Genomic DNA, 19,537 nt, shown 5'->3' with positions numbered 1-19,537 from the left:
CTGCAAAGGAGGGGGAGAGAGAAAAAAACCTCCCCACCTCCCCCTCTCCATATGTTTCTCCATGTATTAAACACAGACAGAGAGACGTCCACCCTTCGGTACTGTTAATTACCGAATTACCGGAAAGAGGCGCAAAATGTACTGGAATCAGAAAACTGTGCTCTCCCCCCTTCTCGTGCTTATGGTATCGTCCCAGTTGCGACGAGTCACATGGGCGTCACGACCCGCAGGTGCACATATTGGTATTTCCAGACCCGCCCCAGAAGGAAGCGACCGGGAAAATCGGAAGGGTTATAGGCCGATTATTTTTTTTTATTGCAGCACGTGATTAGCAACTTACAAAAGGGAAAAAAAGGAATTTAGGTTTGCCGTATCATCTATGCTCGCGCAGCACTTGAGAGGGGATGGATGGCGGCAGGGAGAAGCTCGCTGGTGTCTCGCACGCACTCTAAAATGCAGTAATTAACAATGGGCAAGGAAGTTTTAAGATCCCATGGCTAGACTTGACCTCGGAGATACTTCTATAACACTGCGATCGTAGCTATGTTTACCGTGCAATCCTATGCATATTTATACAGATAAAAGGCCTTCAACTCCCAGCATGTCCCAGGGCATGCTGGGAGTTGAAGACTTCATAGGATTGCACCGTAAAGACTTAGGGTGCAATTCTATGCATGCTTAGACGGTTGTAGAACTTTTTTCTGTTTAAACATGCATGGGATTGTGCCCTTATTGACTGCGACAGAATTTACTTCCAAGTAAGGCTGCAATCCTATGTGTTTACTGAGAAGTAATTTCTATTGAGTTTTGTGGGACTCCCAAGGAAATGTGTATAGGATTTCAGCCTTACGCACACTTCCTTGGGGAGTATGCTCCCTTGAACCCAGAGAGATTTTATTTATTAACCTTAGTTTTTTTTTAATCACCCCTCCACTCAGAGTAAAAAGCATAAAAACAACAATCGCAGAAAACTGTAAACAAAGATAACATACAGGAAAACCTAAAATCAAAAAGCAGCCTTACAGAAATCTCAGCAGGGCCGAATCATTTTTACCAGCTGTCTAAATACCAAGGGAGCCAACCTAGCCTCCCTGGGGAGGGAGTTCCAAACCAGGGTGCTGCTACCCAGGAGGCCCTGTCTTGAGTCTTCCCCATCCTCTCTGGGCAGTGGGATATATAACAGGGCCTCGGAGGATGAATGCAAACTCCAGGCAAGTTCACATGGAACAAAGTGGTCTTTCACATACCCTGGCCCCAATCTGTCTGGGGCTTTATAGGTAAGAACCAGCCCCTTGAAGTGGGCTTGGAACCAAACAGGAAGCCACTGAAGTTGTTTCAAGACTGGTGTTATCTGGTTTACAACATGCATACCAGATAACAGTCTTGCCATCCCATTTTGCAATAGCTGTCATCTCTAAACATGTTTCAAGGGCAGCCCCAGTAAAGAGTGTTATAGTAACTTTGTTGTTGTTGTTCAGTCGTTCAGTCACGTCCGACTCTTCGTGATCCCATGGACCATAGCACGCCAGGCCTTCCTGTCCTGCGCTCTCTCCTGGAGCGTGCTCAAGTCCATATTCATTGCATCAGTGATGCCATCTAGCCATTTCATCCTCTGCCGTCCCATTCTCCTTTTATAGTAATTTAAACAACACATATTAAGACATGGATCGTTATGGCTAGATCTGCCTTCTCAAGAAGGGACGTAGCTGGGGCACTAGCTGAAACTGGACAGACACTCTGGGCCACTGCTGCCCCTTGACCATCCAGGAGCAGCACTGGATTTAGGAGCAACCCCAAGCTCCCTATCTGATCCTTCAGAGGGAGTGCAATTCCATACAGAGCAGGTTGTACTCCCAATCCCAGGTTGGCCTGTTGACTGTTCAATAGGACCTGTCTTGTCTGGATTGAATCTGTTTATTCACCCACATACAGTCTCTCAACTGCACCCAGACCATGGTTCAAGACTTCCACAGCCTCCTTGGCATCAGCTGAAAAAGAGATATCAAGCTGGTTATCATCACCATATTGATGAGATCTAACCCCCAAATTCCAGACCTCTCGCAGCAGTTCCATGTAAACGTTGAAAAGTATGGAGAACAACATAGAACCCTGAGGAACATCAAAGGCAAAGCACTCAAACAAGAGTCCCCCCGGCACCACCTTCTGGGCACGCTCAGCCAAATAGGAGCAGAACCACCACAACATGGTGCCTCCAAGTACCATACCAGCCAAGTGTCCCAGAAGGATACCATGACTATGCTATGGAATGCCTCTGAGAGGACCAGCAGAACTAATAAGGAATACACTCCCCACCTAGCTTCTGGCATAGCTCATCCACCAAGGTGTCTAAGGCTGTTTCCATCCCAAAACCAGTCCTTTACCCAAACAAGGGAGATTGGCCAATAATCATCAAGGGTGGTGGCAGCCAATAAAGACTTCTGAATGACCGTGCTTTCAACCTGGGCTTTGCTTTCTAATAATTTTGCTTGCGTGTAGTCTGAGCCTGTGCGTCTTTACTTGGAAGTAAGTCCACTGTGTTTACTCGGAGTTACTCCTAGTTAATATGCATAGAGGCACACTCTTAAGGCACAACCCTATCCATGTTTAGATGGAAAAAAGTCCTACATCTCCCAGCATTCCCCAGCCAGCTGGGACTTCTAGGGGTTTTTCCCCATCTAAACATGGATAGGATTGCACCAGGGCTCCTTCACACTGAGCTTTTATCCTACGGTTGAGATTGCTCTTTCATGGAAGTTTGCGGGCTCTTTACATGACCCTGTGATCATTCAAGGTGTCTCCTGCACTAAATGCCCTTTGTTGCATTTTTAAGTGAGCTATTAAATTTTCCCATTGTGTTCTGCTTCAGTTTCCTCCGTGAAAAGAGGAAAAAGGGCAAGAAGAGGAGCAAGATCAATGGAAGACTCAGATACAGGGAGAAGAAGGGGGTGGGGGGAAAGGAAGCACATGAAAAGGGAGTAATTGTGATCCTGCATTTAAAACGGAAGCAGAAAGCCCTGTTTTAAATGCAGGATTTTAGGCTGGTGTAGAGATGCCCTGACATTGCTACCCACCTAGATCAGCCTCCCTCAACCTGGTGCCCTCCAGATGTTTAGAACTCCAGCTCGCAGGATTCCTGACCACTGACCTTGCTGGCTAAGGCTGCTGGGAACTGAAGTCTGTGACAAAACTTGGGGAAGTTTCCCCTCAACATTTTATCTTTCTCCAGTATAATCCTCTCCATACCAATTTCTTTTTAGTGTTTATTTTTTTCCAATTCCACCTCTCTGTCTTTTTCTTTTAATTCTGCTTCTCTTAACTGTCTATCCAGCTCTTTCTGTCATAATTCTGCCTCCCTCAGATGCATCTCTGCCCTCTTTCAAATTCCAAATACTGAGGTGACATTTCACCAAGAGCAGGTCTGACTGGATTTACCTCAAAGTCCAAAACATCTGGAGGGCCCCAGGTTGAAGATATGTGCCCTAGATGTTTCTGGTTGCCGAATCGGAAATCCGTCAGTATAGAAAAGTAGAACGGCCCTCTGCATGTGCTGACAATGGGCTCTAGTATACGCTGGCAGGGGACAACAAAACATCACTACTCGGAGACCGCAATTCTGAACGCGTGGGTGCCATTTCAGTAGGAGGGGCCAAACATTCAAACATTGGGTGTATCGAACCGGTGTAGAAGCTTTAGTGTACTCCTGAAGCCTGATCACATGGCATTCAAAACGGGCATGTAACTGCTTTCCTCAACCATATCAGAATGGTACCAATTTCAATGTGCACTCATGGAGCAAGTTGTTTCAGAATCACATTAGTTCAGTCCTGGCTCCTTCCAAGTCAGAGGTTCAAAGTCTTGGGGGCAGGACAAGTGGCAGAAAACAAAAACAAGCAGGCACCCCATCTTGCTCAGGTCAGAGACTGAGGGCATCTCTACCCCAGCCTAAAATCCTGCATTTAAAACAGGGCTTTCCGCTTCCGTTTTAAATGCAGGATCACAACAACTCCCTTGTTCACCCGCTTCCTTTGCCCCTTCCCCTTCCCCCCTCCTGCTCCCCGTATCTGAGTCTTCAAAATCTTTCACTGATCTCGCTCCTCTTCTTGCTGCTTTTCCTCTTTTCACAAGGAAACTGAAGTGGAACACAATGGGGTAATTTGATATTATCTGCGATCTATTTAAAAATGGAACAAAGGGCATTTAGTGCAGGAGACGCCTTGAATGATCACCCATGTAAAGAGCCTGCAAACTTCCATGAAGGAGCAATCTCAGTCGCAGGATAAAAGCTCAGAGTGAAGGTGCCCTGAGTCCATATAAGTTGGTTTGCTGGTCCGGCTACTAGTGTTAATATGCAGTTCCCTTCTTCAGCCAGAGTATATCAGGGGTGGGCAACACCAGCTCACAGGCTCTATGAGCCCCCCCCCCCCCCCACAGCTTCCACTATAGCAGCAGCAGCAAATAAATAAATGGCTATGTGTCAGCACTTCAGAGCACCAAAAGGGCCAAATTTAGCTTGTTCTGAATCTACATTTGACTTGTTTAGAACTCCATAGCAGTAATACAGCCTTCCCCCCCGCTTTTTTTTCTGGGTATCCTGTGGTACCCCATGGAGTGTGACCCATGGCAGGGTCCAGGGGGCAGGGACAAAAATGGCTCCAGGATCCCCCCCCCCAAGTTGACCACCCCCTAGTCTAAATCGTTGTCTTCTGTCTCTCAAGGCTTCCTTTGGGCCCAAATCCTGACACACTTTCTGTTATTCACATGTGGTTGTTTCTTTGATTTCTTCATATTTGAGTTGTCTTTTGGTGACGAGCGTTTGTGCCCTGAGTCTCTTTAAAAAGATAGCACTGTGTTTTCACCCAGCTCATTACAGGAGACAGTGCTTTGTTTGCACCATGCTGAGTGATTGGGGATGACAGTGTCTTGTTTGCAGGGAATGTGGCTGAGTGGACCACTCATGTTATCAACCAGCCACATTAACATAGAACATTATGTAGGATCCTGGCTCCCTGAGAAAAAGGAAGATAATTTGATGTGCTTACAAACAGGGATAATATGCCTGTTACTTGCCTCTGGGGCCTAGACTGGGCTGCCATTCTAGGCTGTTATCCAAAGTATAACAGCCTGTGTGATAAATAAAATCAGGTTCAGACATCTTTAGTATGAACTGTTTCATGGATGTCACCCAATTGGTTGTGCTTGGTAGCGGCTGATTTTATTGTGGCCTCATCATCATCAAGAAGCACAGAAAAATGACTGTCTAATACAAGGCGTGCTTGTATGGTGTGACAATTCTGCAATTTAAAAACAGGAACAAACCAGTCAGCTTGTACCCAAGAGGCAATATCATGAGATTTAAACACAATCCTGGAGGCCTATTCTGATAGTCTGGCCTATCCCATGAAATCAATTACTTATACTTGGACCATTATGCAAAGAGGGTCCAAGAACTCACACTAGCAGTTGCTACTGGAAAGCAAAAATTAGTTTCTACTCCCTCCTAGTGGACCCACAGAAAATAACAACGTTCCCACCCCTTATGAACTCAGGATCAGTTTCAGCTATCTCCACCAACCATATTTCCAACAGGAGAAAGAGCAGGAGGACCTTGCTCCAAATACAGCCTTAAAGCTTAGGCAGGCATGTTGAGATGCGTGCTGGTGGTCGTTAAGGTGACTTCATTCTAGGCCATGATAAGACTGGAGATTTATTTGGTGGATAGTCTTTAAAGGCAGCCCTTTGTAGACAGCATTGCAGCAGTCCAGCCTGGAAGTAACAAGGGCAGGTCCTCTTTCTCCAGGTAAGCCCACAGCTGGCAAACCAGACATCCACAGGACAACACTGAGTCCAGGAGCACCCCCAAGCTGCAAATCTGATCCATCGAGGGTGTGTGTGTGCAGTGCAACCCCATCTAGGACAGACTGTAAACTTCCACCCAGATCAACAGAATCCCCAGCCAACAGTACCTCATCTGGATTAAGTTGCAGTTTGTTTGCCCCTATCCATGCCTTTCCTAGCCTCACAGAAACTTGTCTACCGTAGCTTAATGCAGCTTTTCCCAATCTGGTGCCCTCCAGATGTGTTGGACTGGGAGAATTATGGGAGTTGTAGTCCAACACATCTGGAGGGATCCAGATTAGGGAACGCTAACTTAATGTCTTAGTAAGGAACCACCAATAACCTCCCACAAGTCCCTGGAACATAGCTGGCAATTTACCTTGGCAGACATTTTGGTGTTATGCTTGTCTTTCTTGAAGACTTGATTGTCTCAGGAACCAGTCCCAGGTCATGGTCCTTAAAAGGCATACGATGCAGCAAACTTAGTGAAGCTAAGCAGGTATGGGTCTGGTTACTGCCTGGATGAGAGACCACTAGGAGAGACCTGTGTACATTGCCTTAAGTTCCATTATGGAAGGAAAGCAAGATGTAAATATATTAAGTTTTCTTTTTTTTAAAGAGAGCAATGCAAACCATGGATTTTTGCAAGAAATATCTTGGGAGGGAAAGGCTCAGTTCCTACCTATCTTCTACTTGCGAATCTTTCCTGTAAAAATGAACAGTGGTTTTCACACTCCAATGTAAGTTTCCTCACACTCTACCCGCTAGACTGCACTGCTTCTCCTGTGTCAGGAAGAAGTGTGATCACTGCAAAAGAAAAAAAAGACATCAGGCTGAGCAAAAAGAAAGTCCCCACCCACACCCTCAGCATCCTGTACTCCAAGACTTTGCGGGAATAAAACTCTCTGTTTAAGGTGTTGATATTTATTTATAGCTTTCTCCTCTCTGCGTGCACAGCAAATCCAGAGAGAAAAGTTGCTTTCAGAATGCAGCAGAATGTAGCTTGCTCATTCCTTCCCAAAGCCACTAATGTAATTGAAGCATTGCATCCTCCCCACCCCCAATGCCAAACTTCAGTGGTGCCCAGTCACTGGCCCAGAAGCAGCAAATGCTGCAACATTATTGAAGCCAAGGAGGCGTGAACTTTGATCAGCAATGTAAATAAGGGACCACCAGAAACTCCACAAGAGAATGGGATATATTAATAATAATGGGGAAATGCTTTAAAAAAAAATGCCAGGCTGAAAAGAAGAAAAAAAACTCCAGTGGCAAAAGCCGATCTGTAGGAAAAATAATCCATTTTCTGAGTGGTCTGTTTATAGGCCAGATCCCCATGACCACCAAACATGGATCTGGAATCAACTTGGCCAAAGGTCTCCACTTGATTTAAAAAGTCCTCCTGTATTTAGGAATGTAAAAGTGAAAGGCTGACTGGAGCTCAGTGGTAGAGCACATGTTTTCCATGCAAAGCATTCCAGGTTCCATCCCCAGCATCTCCAGCTGGGGCTGAGAAAAACGTCTTTCTGGAGAGCTGCTGCCAGTCAGTGCAGGCAATACTAAACTAGATGGACCAATGGTCTCACTCAGTATAAGGTTGCTTCCTATGTAATCTCTGGTAGCTCCAGTTAAAAGGATCAGGTAGGTAGCAGGTGATGTCAAAGACCTTTGCCAGAGATCCTACAGAACGACTGTTGTCAATACTGGGCGACTGAAACTGAAAACTAGTGCCTGAGTTTTGCTTTTTCCTCTTCCTTCCCAATCCCTTTTCCTTTTGAATCATGCCTTCTAGATTGTAAACCTGAGGGCAGGGAACTGTCTCATTATTATCTTTGTACGCTGCTCAGCAGCCTTTTTTGGCTGAAGAGAGGGGTAAAAATACTAGAAATAAATACATAAATAAATAAATAAATAAATAAGGGAGGGGCCCACCAGACCGCACTTTGCTAAGAGTCACGTTAGACCTGTAGCCAGCCTGGAGTAACCTGCTTTGCATGCAAAAGGTCTCAAGTTCAATACCCAGCATATCCACTTAGGCCTGGGAAGGGCTCCTGTCTGAAACCCTGGAGAGTTGCTGCCGGTCAGCTTGGGTGCCTTCCTTCCCCAATGTGCCGCCCTCCAGATGTGTTGGACTACAACTCCCATCACTGGCTGGGGGATTATGGGATTTATAGTCCAACGCATCTGGTGGGCACCAGTTGGAGAAGGCTGCCATAATAAATGTGTTCATCTTATGGTGCTAATCAATGACTCTTCTTTGTTTTTGCTGCAACAGACTGCCACAGCTTCCCTTCTGCATATCCTTCCAAATACAGTGTAAAGCTGGGGGTGGCCAACTTCAGGCTGACTTTGTTTTTTTTAAATTTGAACCCCGCAAGCCACCAACTGGAGCCGGGTGTGAAAGATGTACACTTAGACTGAAATAATTCTGAGCCCAGGGATTTGTTTTCAGGACCAGAACAATACAGAGCTCAGTCTTTCCACACACAGAAAAAAACCCCTGGTTCCCCCAAGCTTTCTTCATTTCAGCAGCATAATGCAAGGGAAGTCATTTTGTCACTGCTATAGTGAAACCTTTGGAAGTCAAAAGAAGTCCTTACTGATATAAAGCAAATTACCCAGCGATCTACCCGTAGATCTGGATCCTTCTTCTGCCCACTCTTCCTCTAAAGCCAGAACTAGCTGTTCAGCAACAAACATGCTGGGATTCCCAATCCTGCGTTTGCCATCTACTCGCAAAGCACCACCACTTTTCCTGTAGTCGGGCTCCAAGACTGGGTTTTCTCTTAAATTGGGGGAAAGCCGCTGCAGTGTGGGTGGAGTGGTATTTTGTTTGTTTGGTTGGTTGCCTGGTGATTTTAAGCTCTAAAATTCTTTGGTGTGTCAAGTTGCCAGCCCCTATGGATGTACAGTGATACCATGAATTAATTCCTCTATCACTTAACTTAAAAACAAGGGAACCGATTTATCTCTGTCCAGCTGTCAATAATTTGTGTTAAATTAGAAGATATTGATATATATGACTTTTATACCAAGGTACCTCATATTCTGTACCAAAGAAACATAAATTAAATTATAAAAATTAAGATCAACTGCATATAATAGTTGGTTTTGCTCAATTTAGTACTCCTGCTGTTCATAGGGAAGAGCACAGGGGCACTGCCACACTGTTTCCTGACTACTGGGAATCTTTCTCTTCCTTTTGGTCTCTGAGATTTCACCGGTTACTGCCCACACACATTTAAGCTAACTAGTCATAAGAACCAGAAACTTGCCTTTTTTAACGATGAAAGCTGAAATTCTCAGGGTACTGAATCTTGCACCCCATGCCAATGTATGCCCCTTGTGGCATGAAAGCAAAATGCCCTAGGGGCATATATCTCATACCTTTGTCTAGAATGATGCCAGCATAACCTGGTTGAGAAGTCCTAGCCGAACGATTCAGGAACTGGGCCTGTTCTCACCTTCTTCTCTCTGCAACTGTTTTCGAACGAGACCACTGCTTCCATTAATTTGGACTGGTTGCTTCTTCACTCTTCTTGTTTGATTAGGCTCTTGAAGAGGAGGGGGTGGCTCCTTCCTCCCTCCCCTCCATTGTGGTAGGTGGAGTCCTTAATCCCTGATAAGGTGCAGACTTCAAGATAAAAAGGAAACAAATGCCCCACTAACCTCCAGCACCCCTTACTACAGAGTCTGTCTAGCACACGGTGGGAAGGAGAGGAAAGCCAGGAGTGGGAAAGCCTCAGAGGCCAGCTCCAAAGCTTCAACATCCGAAACAGCCCCATGGAAGAGCTCAAAGGGTTTGCCATGGAAGCCCTGGAAGAGTTTTCCCAGTTCATGCCAGGCACCCACCAGCCCAGTGTGGGGGGGCCCAGATTCTCCTTTGCCCACTGCCTCGCTCAGAATTCCATGCTGGGATGCTACCCAGGAACGTTCCCCGGTCCTACAGACCTGCCTGCCTACCCTCAAGAGAACGGCAGGAACGGGGTGGCCCATGGTGAGTGGTACGCCACCAGCAGTCCAGAAGGACCCTATTCTTCAAGTAAGTGGTGCACTATCTATCAATCCATTTATGACTATTATTTAAAGTATTTTTTAACCTGCTCCTCAGCCAAAAAGGCTCCCAGGGTCGCATACATATAATCAGTAAGACAAGACAGTCCCTGCTCGCAGGCTCATGATCTAAAAAGGCACAACACACAAGGAAAAAGGAATGGGGAGGGGAAAAATAAGTCTATCCATCCACCTACTCACTACAGTTTGTTGTTGTCCCTTACAAAACATTTGTCATTGCGATGGGTGGAGTGTATGTACAGAGGGAGGGCTCCAATATTGCAAGGGCCCCTGGCTGGGGGTGGGTTGCAGTGTACAGCTGCATGCTTGGAACACAGAGACACACTGCTGCCCTCCATGGTGTCCCTGTTGTCAGTGGTACCTGGGCCAGCCAAGGTCAAAGGTCTTGAGTCCACTGTGCTGTTGTTCCAAGCACAACATGGCAGCCATTCACTTACATGAGTGACAATCAGGGACACACCAGCGAAGTGGGCGCTAAAGCTGCTCCCTGTTCCCTGTGTCTCTACTTGTTAAGAGCCGAGCCCACTCCGATCTGCACAGCTCCATCCCTTGTTATGTGACTTGGGCATCTCAGAGAAGTTAAGTTCCCAGACTGGGGAGGCATGAGGAATGAATGGATGGGTGGATGAATTAAAGGCATCCATGAGCCAGGCTTTAGTCAACGTAGTTTTTTCAACTGCAAAAAAACCTCAGTGCAGCCTCCCATCCCCAATGGGAGCACCTCCCAATTTTTTTCTAATGGAAAAAAAATAGAAATATGAAAGAGGGAAGAGTAAATGAGAATGATTCGAGAAATTAAAAGAATAAGAATTATGACACAATTATGTAGTCTTCTTTGGGTATGAACTGTTACGTGCCACTGTTGTATACCTACATATACTGTGGATATGTGCATGTTAATAAATACTTCTGACTAGTTAAGCAGTTGTTCCCAATAATATATGATTAGTATACAGTTATGAAGATTGAAAGGAAACAGTAATCACCTTAATCTTCTATCTCTTTATCTTATTTTCTTATCTATTTGTTTTAAGAAATGATCTTGTTCTTTATTAAAGTCTATATTCCCATCTGCACAAAATCTTTGTTTCAACTGCACAATTTTTTTCCAACTGCACAAAATGTGTCCAGCTGCACTTTAGACTAAACCCTGCCGTGAGCCTACAGTGCCCAAGCACAGAGGTAGCTGTGCCCTGCTCCCGAATCTAGTTCCCACCCAGGGCTCTGGGTGTGTTCCACAGAGCCCTGAGTATCTATTTGTGCCAATGGAAGGGTTTTTTTTTCTCCGCTTAATTGCCCTGCAGGAGTCAATTTGCAAGGGGGGGTTGCAGCTGGGGAGGGAAAGATGAACTCTCCCCTTCCAACCCGCTGCCACACCCCCACCCCAAAATCAATCCCTGCACGGCAATGAAGCTGGGAAAAAGACTTTTTTCCATTGGTTTGTGATGATCTGGCTCAAGGTACAAATTAATTGAAGAACATATTTTATTTGAGATGATTTGGATGAGAGATGAATAGGCTGGCGTTGCCTCCTGTGAAATCCTAGTATGTATTTCTGAATTTGCATATATAGATATAAATTAGCATGTGCAGATTTGACACAGATTTGTGTCCTACGGGCCTAGCGGCCCTGACTCTTTTAAGTGCCTAGCAACACCTCTGCATACATCCTTACAGTCAGCTTCTGGGTATAGGTGATTTTGCAGGCATTGTTGCCTCTAAATGGCCCAGTGCAGAAACATGGCAGAGTTATGGTGCACTCCTATGCACGTTTAGACAGAAAAAAAGTCCTACAACTCCCAGCAACTCCTGGCTGGGGAATGCTGGGAACTGTAGGACTATTTTCTGTCTAATTGTGCATAGGAGTGCGCCCTTACCCATTCGTGGACGAGGCTGCTGGTCATGTCTCTGCATCTGTCTCTGCTGCTCTGGGCTTGCTACCCTCCAACCAGAAACAGGGCATGGGCTTTCCAACATGCGCGGGTGGGTGAGATGGGGAACTTCCTTACACATTCTAAAAGTTAGTATTTCCCTCCCCACTTTTTCACTTCAAGGATGAAGTACAACTACCGTTTTAATTCAAGGTATGGGGAAAGTGTGACCAGAACCTAAGGAAACTGCACTGGAGTAGGACAGAATGTTGGAAAGTGGTTCTTACATAGAATGTGAGGGGTGTAGTGGTTAGAGCAGCCTCGCCCCCAACTTGGTGCCCTCCAAATGGGTTGGATTACAACTCCCATTATCCCTAGTCAGCCATCCTTAGGTTGGGGGAGTCTGAATTAGTATGTTGGATTAGGACTGAGGAGACCAGGGTTCAAATCCTTACTCAGCTTTGTTGCTCATTGAGTGACCAGTTATTCTCTCTGAGCTTAATCTGCCTCACAGGGCTGTTGTGAGGACCAAAAACGGGGGGTGGGGGAAGAACCATAGATGTCACCTGGGATCCTTGGAGGATGGGCAGGATAAAAAATATCACCAATACATAAGATTATGTATACACATTATAGTTATGAAACAAATAGCATGGGATCTTCTGAGGATGGGGTTGTCTTAGATGATATCAGAGGGATAGAGAGTGATTTTGGCATACTTTCATGCTGTTCTCCAATTACATGGACCCAAAGCAGATTACAGCTTCAGTAAAAACTATTCATCCAAAGGTAAGTTATGTGTGTATCACAAGCGTAAGCTATAAGATCCAAAGGAAGACAATAATAGAAAACACTGTTGCTTTGAGCCAATTCCTGGAAATCACACTGAGAAACAGGGCACCTTCGGTCTACTACGGAACAACCAGCACTGGCCCAAGACTTTTTGCTGCCCGAGACAAATTAAAACATTGCAACTACTTCACAGCCAGTGACCTGATTCCCACAACATGACAGCCCATTGTCGATTAATTTACCCTTGGAGAGCTGCGGCATGTGCCAGTTGCCATTATGAATCTGCACCCTCTAACCAGGGTTTGTTACGTTGTGCAAACCTGGCTGGTGAGGTTATTTGAGGGTTAAGCAACCCTTGCATAACCACAGTCTGTTGTAGGATTATGTGAGGCTTGTTTAACCCTCAAATAACTCCTGCCAGCCAGGTTTGTATGACATGAGAACCCCTGGTCAAGGGTTGAATATTCATAATGGTGGCCGGCATGCGCTGCAGCTCCTCGGGGGCAAATTAACCCACGATGGTCTGTCGTGTCATGTGAACTGGCCCGGTGATTTAGCATAGGCTTAACAGCAAAAATAACAGCACATTAATGATTGGCTGGGATGCTGTTTTCTATTCTTTTTTTTTTTATGTCCCCCACTTCTTTGTTTCATGCTCTTTACAGTGCGTTGATGGGGGATCCACAGAGGTTGCATCTCCTGGAATGCAGGAGAATTCACCCAGCCGATGAGCTGCTAGGTGCCTCTGCATGCCTCCTCCAAAAATGCAGCACTCACCCCAAGACATTTACCTAGTTAAGGGCACGTGCCCCTGAAATGTTGGCGACCCATTTGAGTAGCCTATTTTGCCTCCATGGTTGGGCTGGTCCTGTGATGCTTCCAGATGAGGCTTTTATCATGCCATCTCCCTGCCTCATTCATGGAATTTTATTGGGTGTCCAGACATCATCATCTTCAGCTTGTGACCCTCCTGTGTTTTCCCACTGTTTCAGCCATCTTTTTCCTTTCCACAAAGACTGCTTCTAGGTGGAAGGCTTCTAGTGCTACCGGTCAAAAGGCATTGTGTAGCTCTACCGTCCTTCCCTCCTTAACAGAATTTTGTTCTGGTGAGAATGAAGACAGAAGAAGCGGTGGGAAAACACGGGAGGGTAACAAATTGAAGACGATGACGTCTGGACCCCCTGAATGAATCGGGGTGATTGCACAATAAAAGCTTTGTCTGGAAGCACCCCCTAAAAAATCCATTCAGGAAGAAAAGACGGAATAGCAATACAATGTGTTTTGATTGGTAGTGCTCTGGAAGCACCCCTGGAAATAGGACTCATTGGCTGTGTTAAGACAGAACGGGCATAGTGTTTCAAGAATGAGCTACAGTAGGCCTCAGGCTCATGCACTCCCACCTCCCCTCCTCTCCTGGGGCAGCTGCAAGGAGACAGGAAGTTTCTGCTTCTGTTTTAGAGTAACCACAAGTTAGTGTATCTTCTGAACTGTAAACTGTTATTAATCTTAACTATGGTTTGTCGAAACAAGCCATTCTCGTAACACTAAGAACATAAGAAGAGCCCTGCTGGATCAGATCAAGGGTCCATCTAATCCAGCATTCTGTTCACAGTGACCAACCAACTGCCCACAGGAAACCACAAGCAGGATATGAGTGCAACAGCACTCATCCCAGTCATGTTCCCCAGCAACTGGTGTACACAGGCATACTGCCTCTCACACAGGATTTAGCATCTAGCCATCAGGATCAGTAGCCATTGATAGCCTTCTCCTCCAGGAATTTGTCCAGTCCCCTTTTAAAGCCATCCAAATTGGTGGCCGTCACTATAACACTAAGCAGCCTGCTACAGCAGGGTGGGGGAGGAGATTTTGGGGTGCCCTTTTAATGGGCTGCAGTTTGTACAAAGCCCATTATATATTTACCACCATGATGTGTGTGTGTATATGGAGGTGGGAGGATTTGTATTTTCTGCTACAAGCACCAAAATGTATAATCTACATTTTCTAGAATGCTGTAATAATTAAACTGAGACTTTTAGTGCATGTAGTTATACTCTATATTTTCCTTTCTTCAGATCTGTTTTGTTTTTGTTGTTGTTGTTGAAATTTACAATAAAAAAATTAATTAAAAACAAACAAGCACCAACATTTCTTAGACTGGCTCTGACTGGAGGTGGAAAGAAAACATGCCAGCTTGGGCACTTTGTCCTGTATCTTGCTAAAAATTTCCATGACCCTTTTGTTTTGGGATGGGGGCTACTGCTGAACCCAATTCCTCTCCAAAATACCAGATAGTTTTAATCCAATTAATCCCATTCAAAGCTTCCAACTCTGTGATTTTAAGGAAATCTACCGTTTACAATATCAACTCAGGTGAGAAAAAAAACGCCAGTTTTTAGGAAAGTAGGAAACTACCTTATATTAGGCTATTGGTTAATCTGGTTCAGTATTGACTGAATTGACTGGTAGTGGGTCACCAAGGTTTCAGACAGGGGTCTTTCCCAGCCCTACCTGAAGATGCTTGGGATTGGACCAGGGAGTTTTGGTATGCTGAGCACATGCTCTGCCCCTGAGCTACCAAGCCAGAGTATGGATTGAGCTCAGTGTTGTTGTTACTGACTGGCAGCAGCTTGCCAAGGTTTCAGAAAGGGGTCTTTGCTAGCTCTGTCTAGAGATGTCGGGTTGCAACCAGCAGCTTCTGCATGTATGCACTCTACTACTGAGCGACAGTCTTTTGTTCTTAATCTTTGTTCAGAACATCAGTGAACATTCCTGATGAAAAGCTCTCGTGTTACTCAAAAGCTTGCTTCCAGCAGTTACAATGTTAGTTAGTCCCGCCTGTCACCCAACTCAGGGCACAATCCTATGCATGTTTAGACAGGAAAAAATCCTACAACTCCCAGCATTCCCCGCCAGCCATACTGGGAGTTGTTGGACTTTTTTTCTGCCTACACATTCATAGGATTCCACCCTCACTAAACTAAAACACAATCCACCAGGAACTTCAATGCTCTTGTATAAACTCCAGCTGAGCTAGACCACTGATAGACCATTCACTTCAGTGGGACTCATATCAGAGGATTCTATGCTGGGCTTAACCTTAGTATTTTAAAGTATTTTTGTATTTTTATTCTTTAAAACACATTATTTTAGACCCTGCAGTGTGGTTTTAATTCTTCTACCCGATGATGGATTTATTTTTTTGCATCTGTATTATATTTTAAGCTGTGCCTTTTAGTTTTATGTTGTCATTGCTTTTATTGTGCTTTCATTGCATTTATAATGTTTTAAAATTTATATTGTACAATGCCTAGAGAAATCTATTTTATTAGGTGTTTAATAAATTATTATTATTATTATTATTATTAGCAGCAGCAGCAGCAGCAGATTTATTTATATATATCACTTTTCTGGCCACCAGGGCCCTCAAAGCGATGTACAATAACATTTAATAAAATCACAACATCAAAAACAATTAAAAAAAAACAGAATTAACACATTTTTAAAAGCCAAAGGTCTGGGAAAACAATACTATTTTTTTTACTGCCTGTCTAAAACTTAATAGGGATTGAACCAGCCTGATTTTCCTTGTAACTAAATAAATACCTACATTTTGCTATTGTTTCACTGCTCTGAATTGTTCCCTAAGCACCCTCCCTCCCGGACATCTAAACATGGGCAAATACACATTTGCAACTCTGCTTAGGGAAAAGTCCCTCAAGAAGGCAATTTGGAGCAGAAAACAAGGGGTAAAGAAAGAGCTAAGCCCCCTCTTGCTGCTGCTCCAATCCCAATTACACTTCAGGGAGCTGTTTTTCCTGTTTAAAAAGGCCTTTCAGGGTAATGTCACTCACATCTGCCTGCACATCTGATAAGGCTCTAATACAACTCCTTCCTTTTCTGAAATTGTTCTGGTGGTAGGTTAGTCAACTGAAGAGAAAAATAAGTAATATGTTTAGGACTGCCAACCAATTAAAAAAAATGTTTAGCTGATTAATCATTGGACATTGAACTGATTAATAGATTAAGGGCACAACCCCATGCATGTTTAGACAGAAAAAGTCCTACAACTCCCAGCATTCCCCAGCCAGCCATTCCACACCTTGGATAGCTCCCTTAGAGTTCTGTCTGGTTCTGACTGAAACCCAGAGTGGATTCACTGCCCCACTGACATTGGAGCCACCAGCCTCCACTGCAACAAATAGTGCACCAGCTTTCCCCTCCCTTGCAAAAACTGGGACTCTGCATTGATGCCATCCTGCCTCCCTCTTGTTCTTTTTCCAGTCTCCAGGTATGTGGGGACATCGGGGTTCAGCATGCCAGGAGCTGACTGCCTGGGCTATATTAGTGAAATGATCAAATCACCCCAGTTCCTCGCGGGGAACCCCTCCAAACGGAAACGACGAGTGCTGTTCTCCCGGGCCCAGGTGCATGAGCTGGAGAAGCGGTTTGAGCTGCAGAAATACCTGACTGCCCCAGAGCGCGAGCACCTGGCCACCGTCACCCGCCTTACCCCAAACCAGGTGAAGATATGGTTCCAGAACCATCGCTACAAGATGAAGAAGCAAGCCAAGCAAGAGGACTCCAAGGCCAACCTGGGGCAGGAAGCTCCCCAGTCATGTGACAGTAGCATTGTTTCTCACCCAGGCGGCTACGGTTTTGTCAGGTCTCAGATGGAGGAGACGTTTCTCATTCAGAGCTCGGCAATCAGTCCCGGCTCCAGTGCCGACTCACAGCCTGGCCTGAAAGCTGCTGAAAGCAGGCTTGCGTTCGGCAAACCATGGTAGCCTACAGAACAGGCACTGCCAAAAGAACGAAACTGAACCTCTTCTTGTGACAAGAGGCCGTGCTGAATATCCAAACTCGAACACAAGAAATCTTGCCATAACTTGTACCAGCAGCCGCACCTGGTGGCTAAAGGCATCAAACGTGTCCCATGCCATCAGACCGGCAGCTGAACACCAAAAACGTCTCAACACAATCCCAAGGATCTCAGAGCTGTTCTACACAAAACAATCACGTTGGAGCCAGTCAGACTGCATGTGTATGTGACTCTTTGCCTTCCAGTGGTCCATCAATTCTAGCATCCTGTCTCCAGCATCAACAAGGGTGGGATGCTTCGAAAGAACCATTTAAGAAGCCTCACAGAGGACAATTACAGCCTGAAAACTATTGGTGGCCGGTTAGTCCTGGCTTGCACTTTTTTGTGTATTAAAGATTTTACTTGTTTACTAAATTGGTTAATAGCCCAAATCCTCCATGGCAATTCAAGTAGAACTGTTTCCCTACCATGCAGATTTGAGTTATTTAGGCTACAATGTATGTTTAGACTGGAAAAAGCCCTACAATTCCCAGCTGGGAGCTGTAGGACTTTTTTTCAATCTAAATAGGCATAGGATTGCGCCCCTAAGTAATACTTTATATTATCTCTAGCAGCATTTGAAATTTGCAGCATGAACAAGCCTGCTATTTAGAGCCTGAAATGTTCAAATATGCAATTGGAGAAAGATCAGAGGGAGAGGACCAGCTATGGATGGCACAAAAATTGAGAGCCTTTTCCATACTGCTGTTTCTAGGAGTGGAGGGGGCTTTTGGGAGAGGGGGATAACAGTTCCCAGTGGAAAGGTCACAGATTCCCCAAACCCAGTCTGTTATTTCCCCCTTCTGTTTAGCATTATGACATTACTTTTCATGCCCATGCCAGTGAAGCGGTTGCAGAGAAAACAATAGGCAGAGAGACGGATGCACCAGCCTACAGACATCACGAATGTTATTACAGAATATTGCCTGAAGTTTGCACTTAATATTCAGTCTGTGAATGGCTACAGGTTGATTACTTTTACAGATCCCATAGCATATGTAAGCAAATGAGTGAAGACTTTGATAACCAGAGTACATAAAGATCTGACCCTAGATCCCAGGAATGGGGGACAGGGTCTAAAAGGCTTTTGTCAGTGTAATTTTTGTTGTTGCATGTATTAGTGCAACCATTTATAATTAATATATATGCTGAACTGCCATATCTAGCTATAAATATAAATCAAGTAGCTAGAAATCGAAGAAACATAAAAAAGGGCATTAAAAGAAGCTAAAAGACACCAAGCAGTCTTTAGGTTTTAGATCTGACAAGCGGGCTGTGTTACAAATTTGTACCAATCCTAGAGACTTGATGCATTGCTTAAGGGGAAAAATCTGGCAGAACCTCTGTTGTTTGCACCAGAGCAGAGGGGGTTGAAGAGTCCTTTGCTACTGCAGGAATGACTTTTGTTGTTCAGTTGTTAAGTCGTGTCTGACTCTTCCTGACCCCATGGATCATAGCATGCCAGGCCTTCCTGTCCTCCACTCTCTCCCGGAGTGTGCTCAAGTTAGGAATGATTTTGGGCAGAGCTAAAAGTTGCTGGGCTGGATTCCTGCATTGAGCAGGTGGTTGGACTCGATGGCCTTGTAGGCCCCTTCCAACCCTACTATTCTATGATTCTATGATTCTTCTGCACTTCCTCCATCCAAAAAGTGAAGGGCCCTGTTAAAAAATAATTGCTATCCAAAGATTTAAATATGCAGGGAGATTTACATGCCCTTGCAATGGTGTGGTTGGGGGAGGTGAAGTGAGTTCAGTCCAAGGGGCTCGCTGTGCACCCCCTCCCCAAGCCACTCACTCACATATATAACTTACATGCTGGGAATGTCTGGGAACAGGGCTGGTGTCAAGAGTAGGCATGGCTGGGCACCTGCCAAGGGGCCACACCCCAGTAGGGGCTCACTGACAAGAGCCCCCTGGACTTGCTCCTCCTTTTCACCATTGCAACTGCATGTTCACCTGCCTCTCGCCCCGGTCCAGAAACCAGTGGTGGTGAGAAGGAGGGAGCAGGAGATGCCACTGCCGACTTGCTCCCTGGCTCTCTGCCTATCAAACAAGCAAGTAGTAGCAATGATGAGAAAGATGAAGAGCAATAGTAGCTAGTGACAAT

General features: G+C 45.2%; 2 protein-coding genes across 3 annotated transcripts in view; one reads left to right on the top strand and one right to left on the bottom strand.

Moving 5' to 3' along the window:
• Window positions 1-37: 37 nt before the first annotated feature.
• NOP53 (NOP53 ribosome biogenesis factor) overlaps window positions 38-19,537 on the bottom strand; it is a 91,641-nt gene continuing 72,141 nt past the window's right edge. For both annotated transcript variants that reach the window (XR_014785008.1, XR_014785009.1), the window contains one exon: window positions 38-9,451. The gene's annotated coding sequence lies outside the window, so the exon portion shown is untranslated. The remainder of the gene's footprint in view (window positions 9,452-19,537) is intronic.
• On the top strand, window positions 9,506-18,743 carry LOC146337586 (thyroid transcription factor 1-like). The gene is made up of 2 exons (XM_084814938.1): window positions 9,506-9,874; window positions 16,854-18,743. The coding sequence occupies exons 1-2, from the start codon at window positions 9,616-9,618 to the stop codon at window positions 17,354-17,356; spliced, it is 762 nt and encodes a 253-aa protein (XP_084671064.1). The 5' UTR covers window positions 9,506-9,615; the 3' UTR covers window positions 17,357-18,743.

The sequence above is a fragment of the Heloderma suspectum genome, chromosome 10, assembly GCF_057233095.1.
Source record: "Heloderma suspectum isolate Gila_16-S chromosome 10, 16-S_ref, whole genome shotgun sequence".
Lineage (NCBI taxonomy): Eukaryota > Metazoa > Chordata > Lepidosauria > Squamata > Helodermatidae > Heloderma > Heloderma suspectum.
The sequence above is the reverse complement of the archived record's forward strand: the minus strand, read 5'-3'. Positions and strand labels throughout refer to the sequence as shown.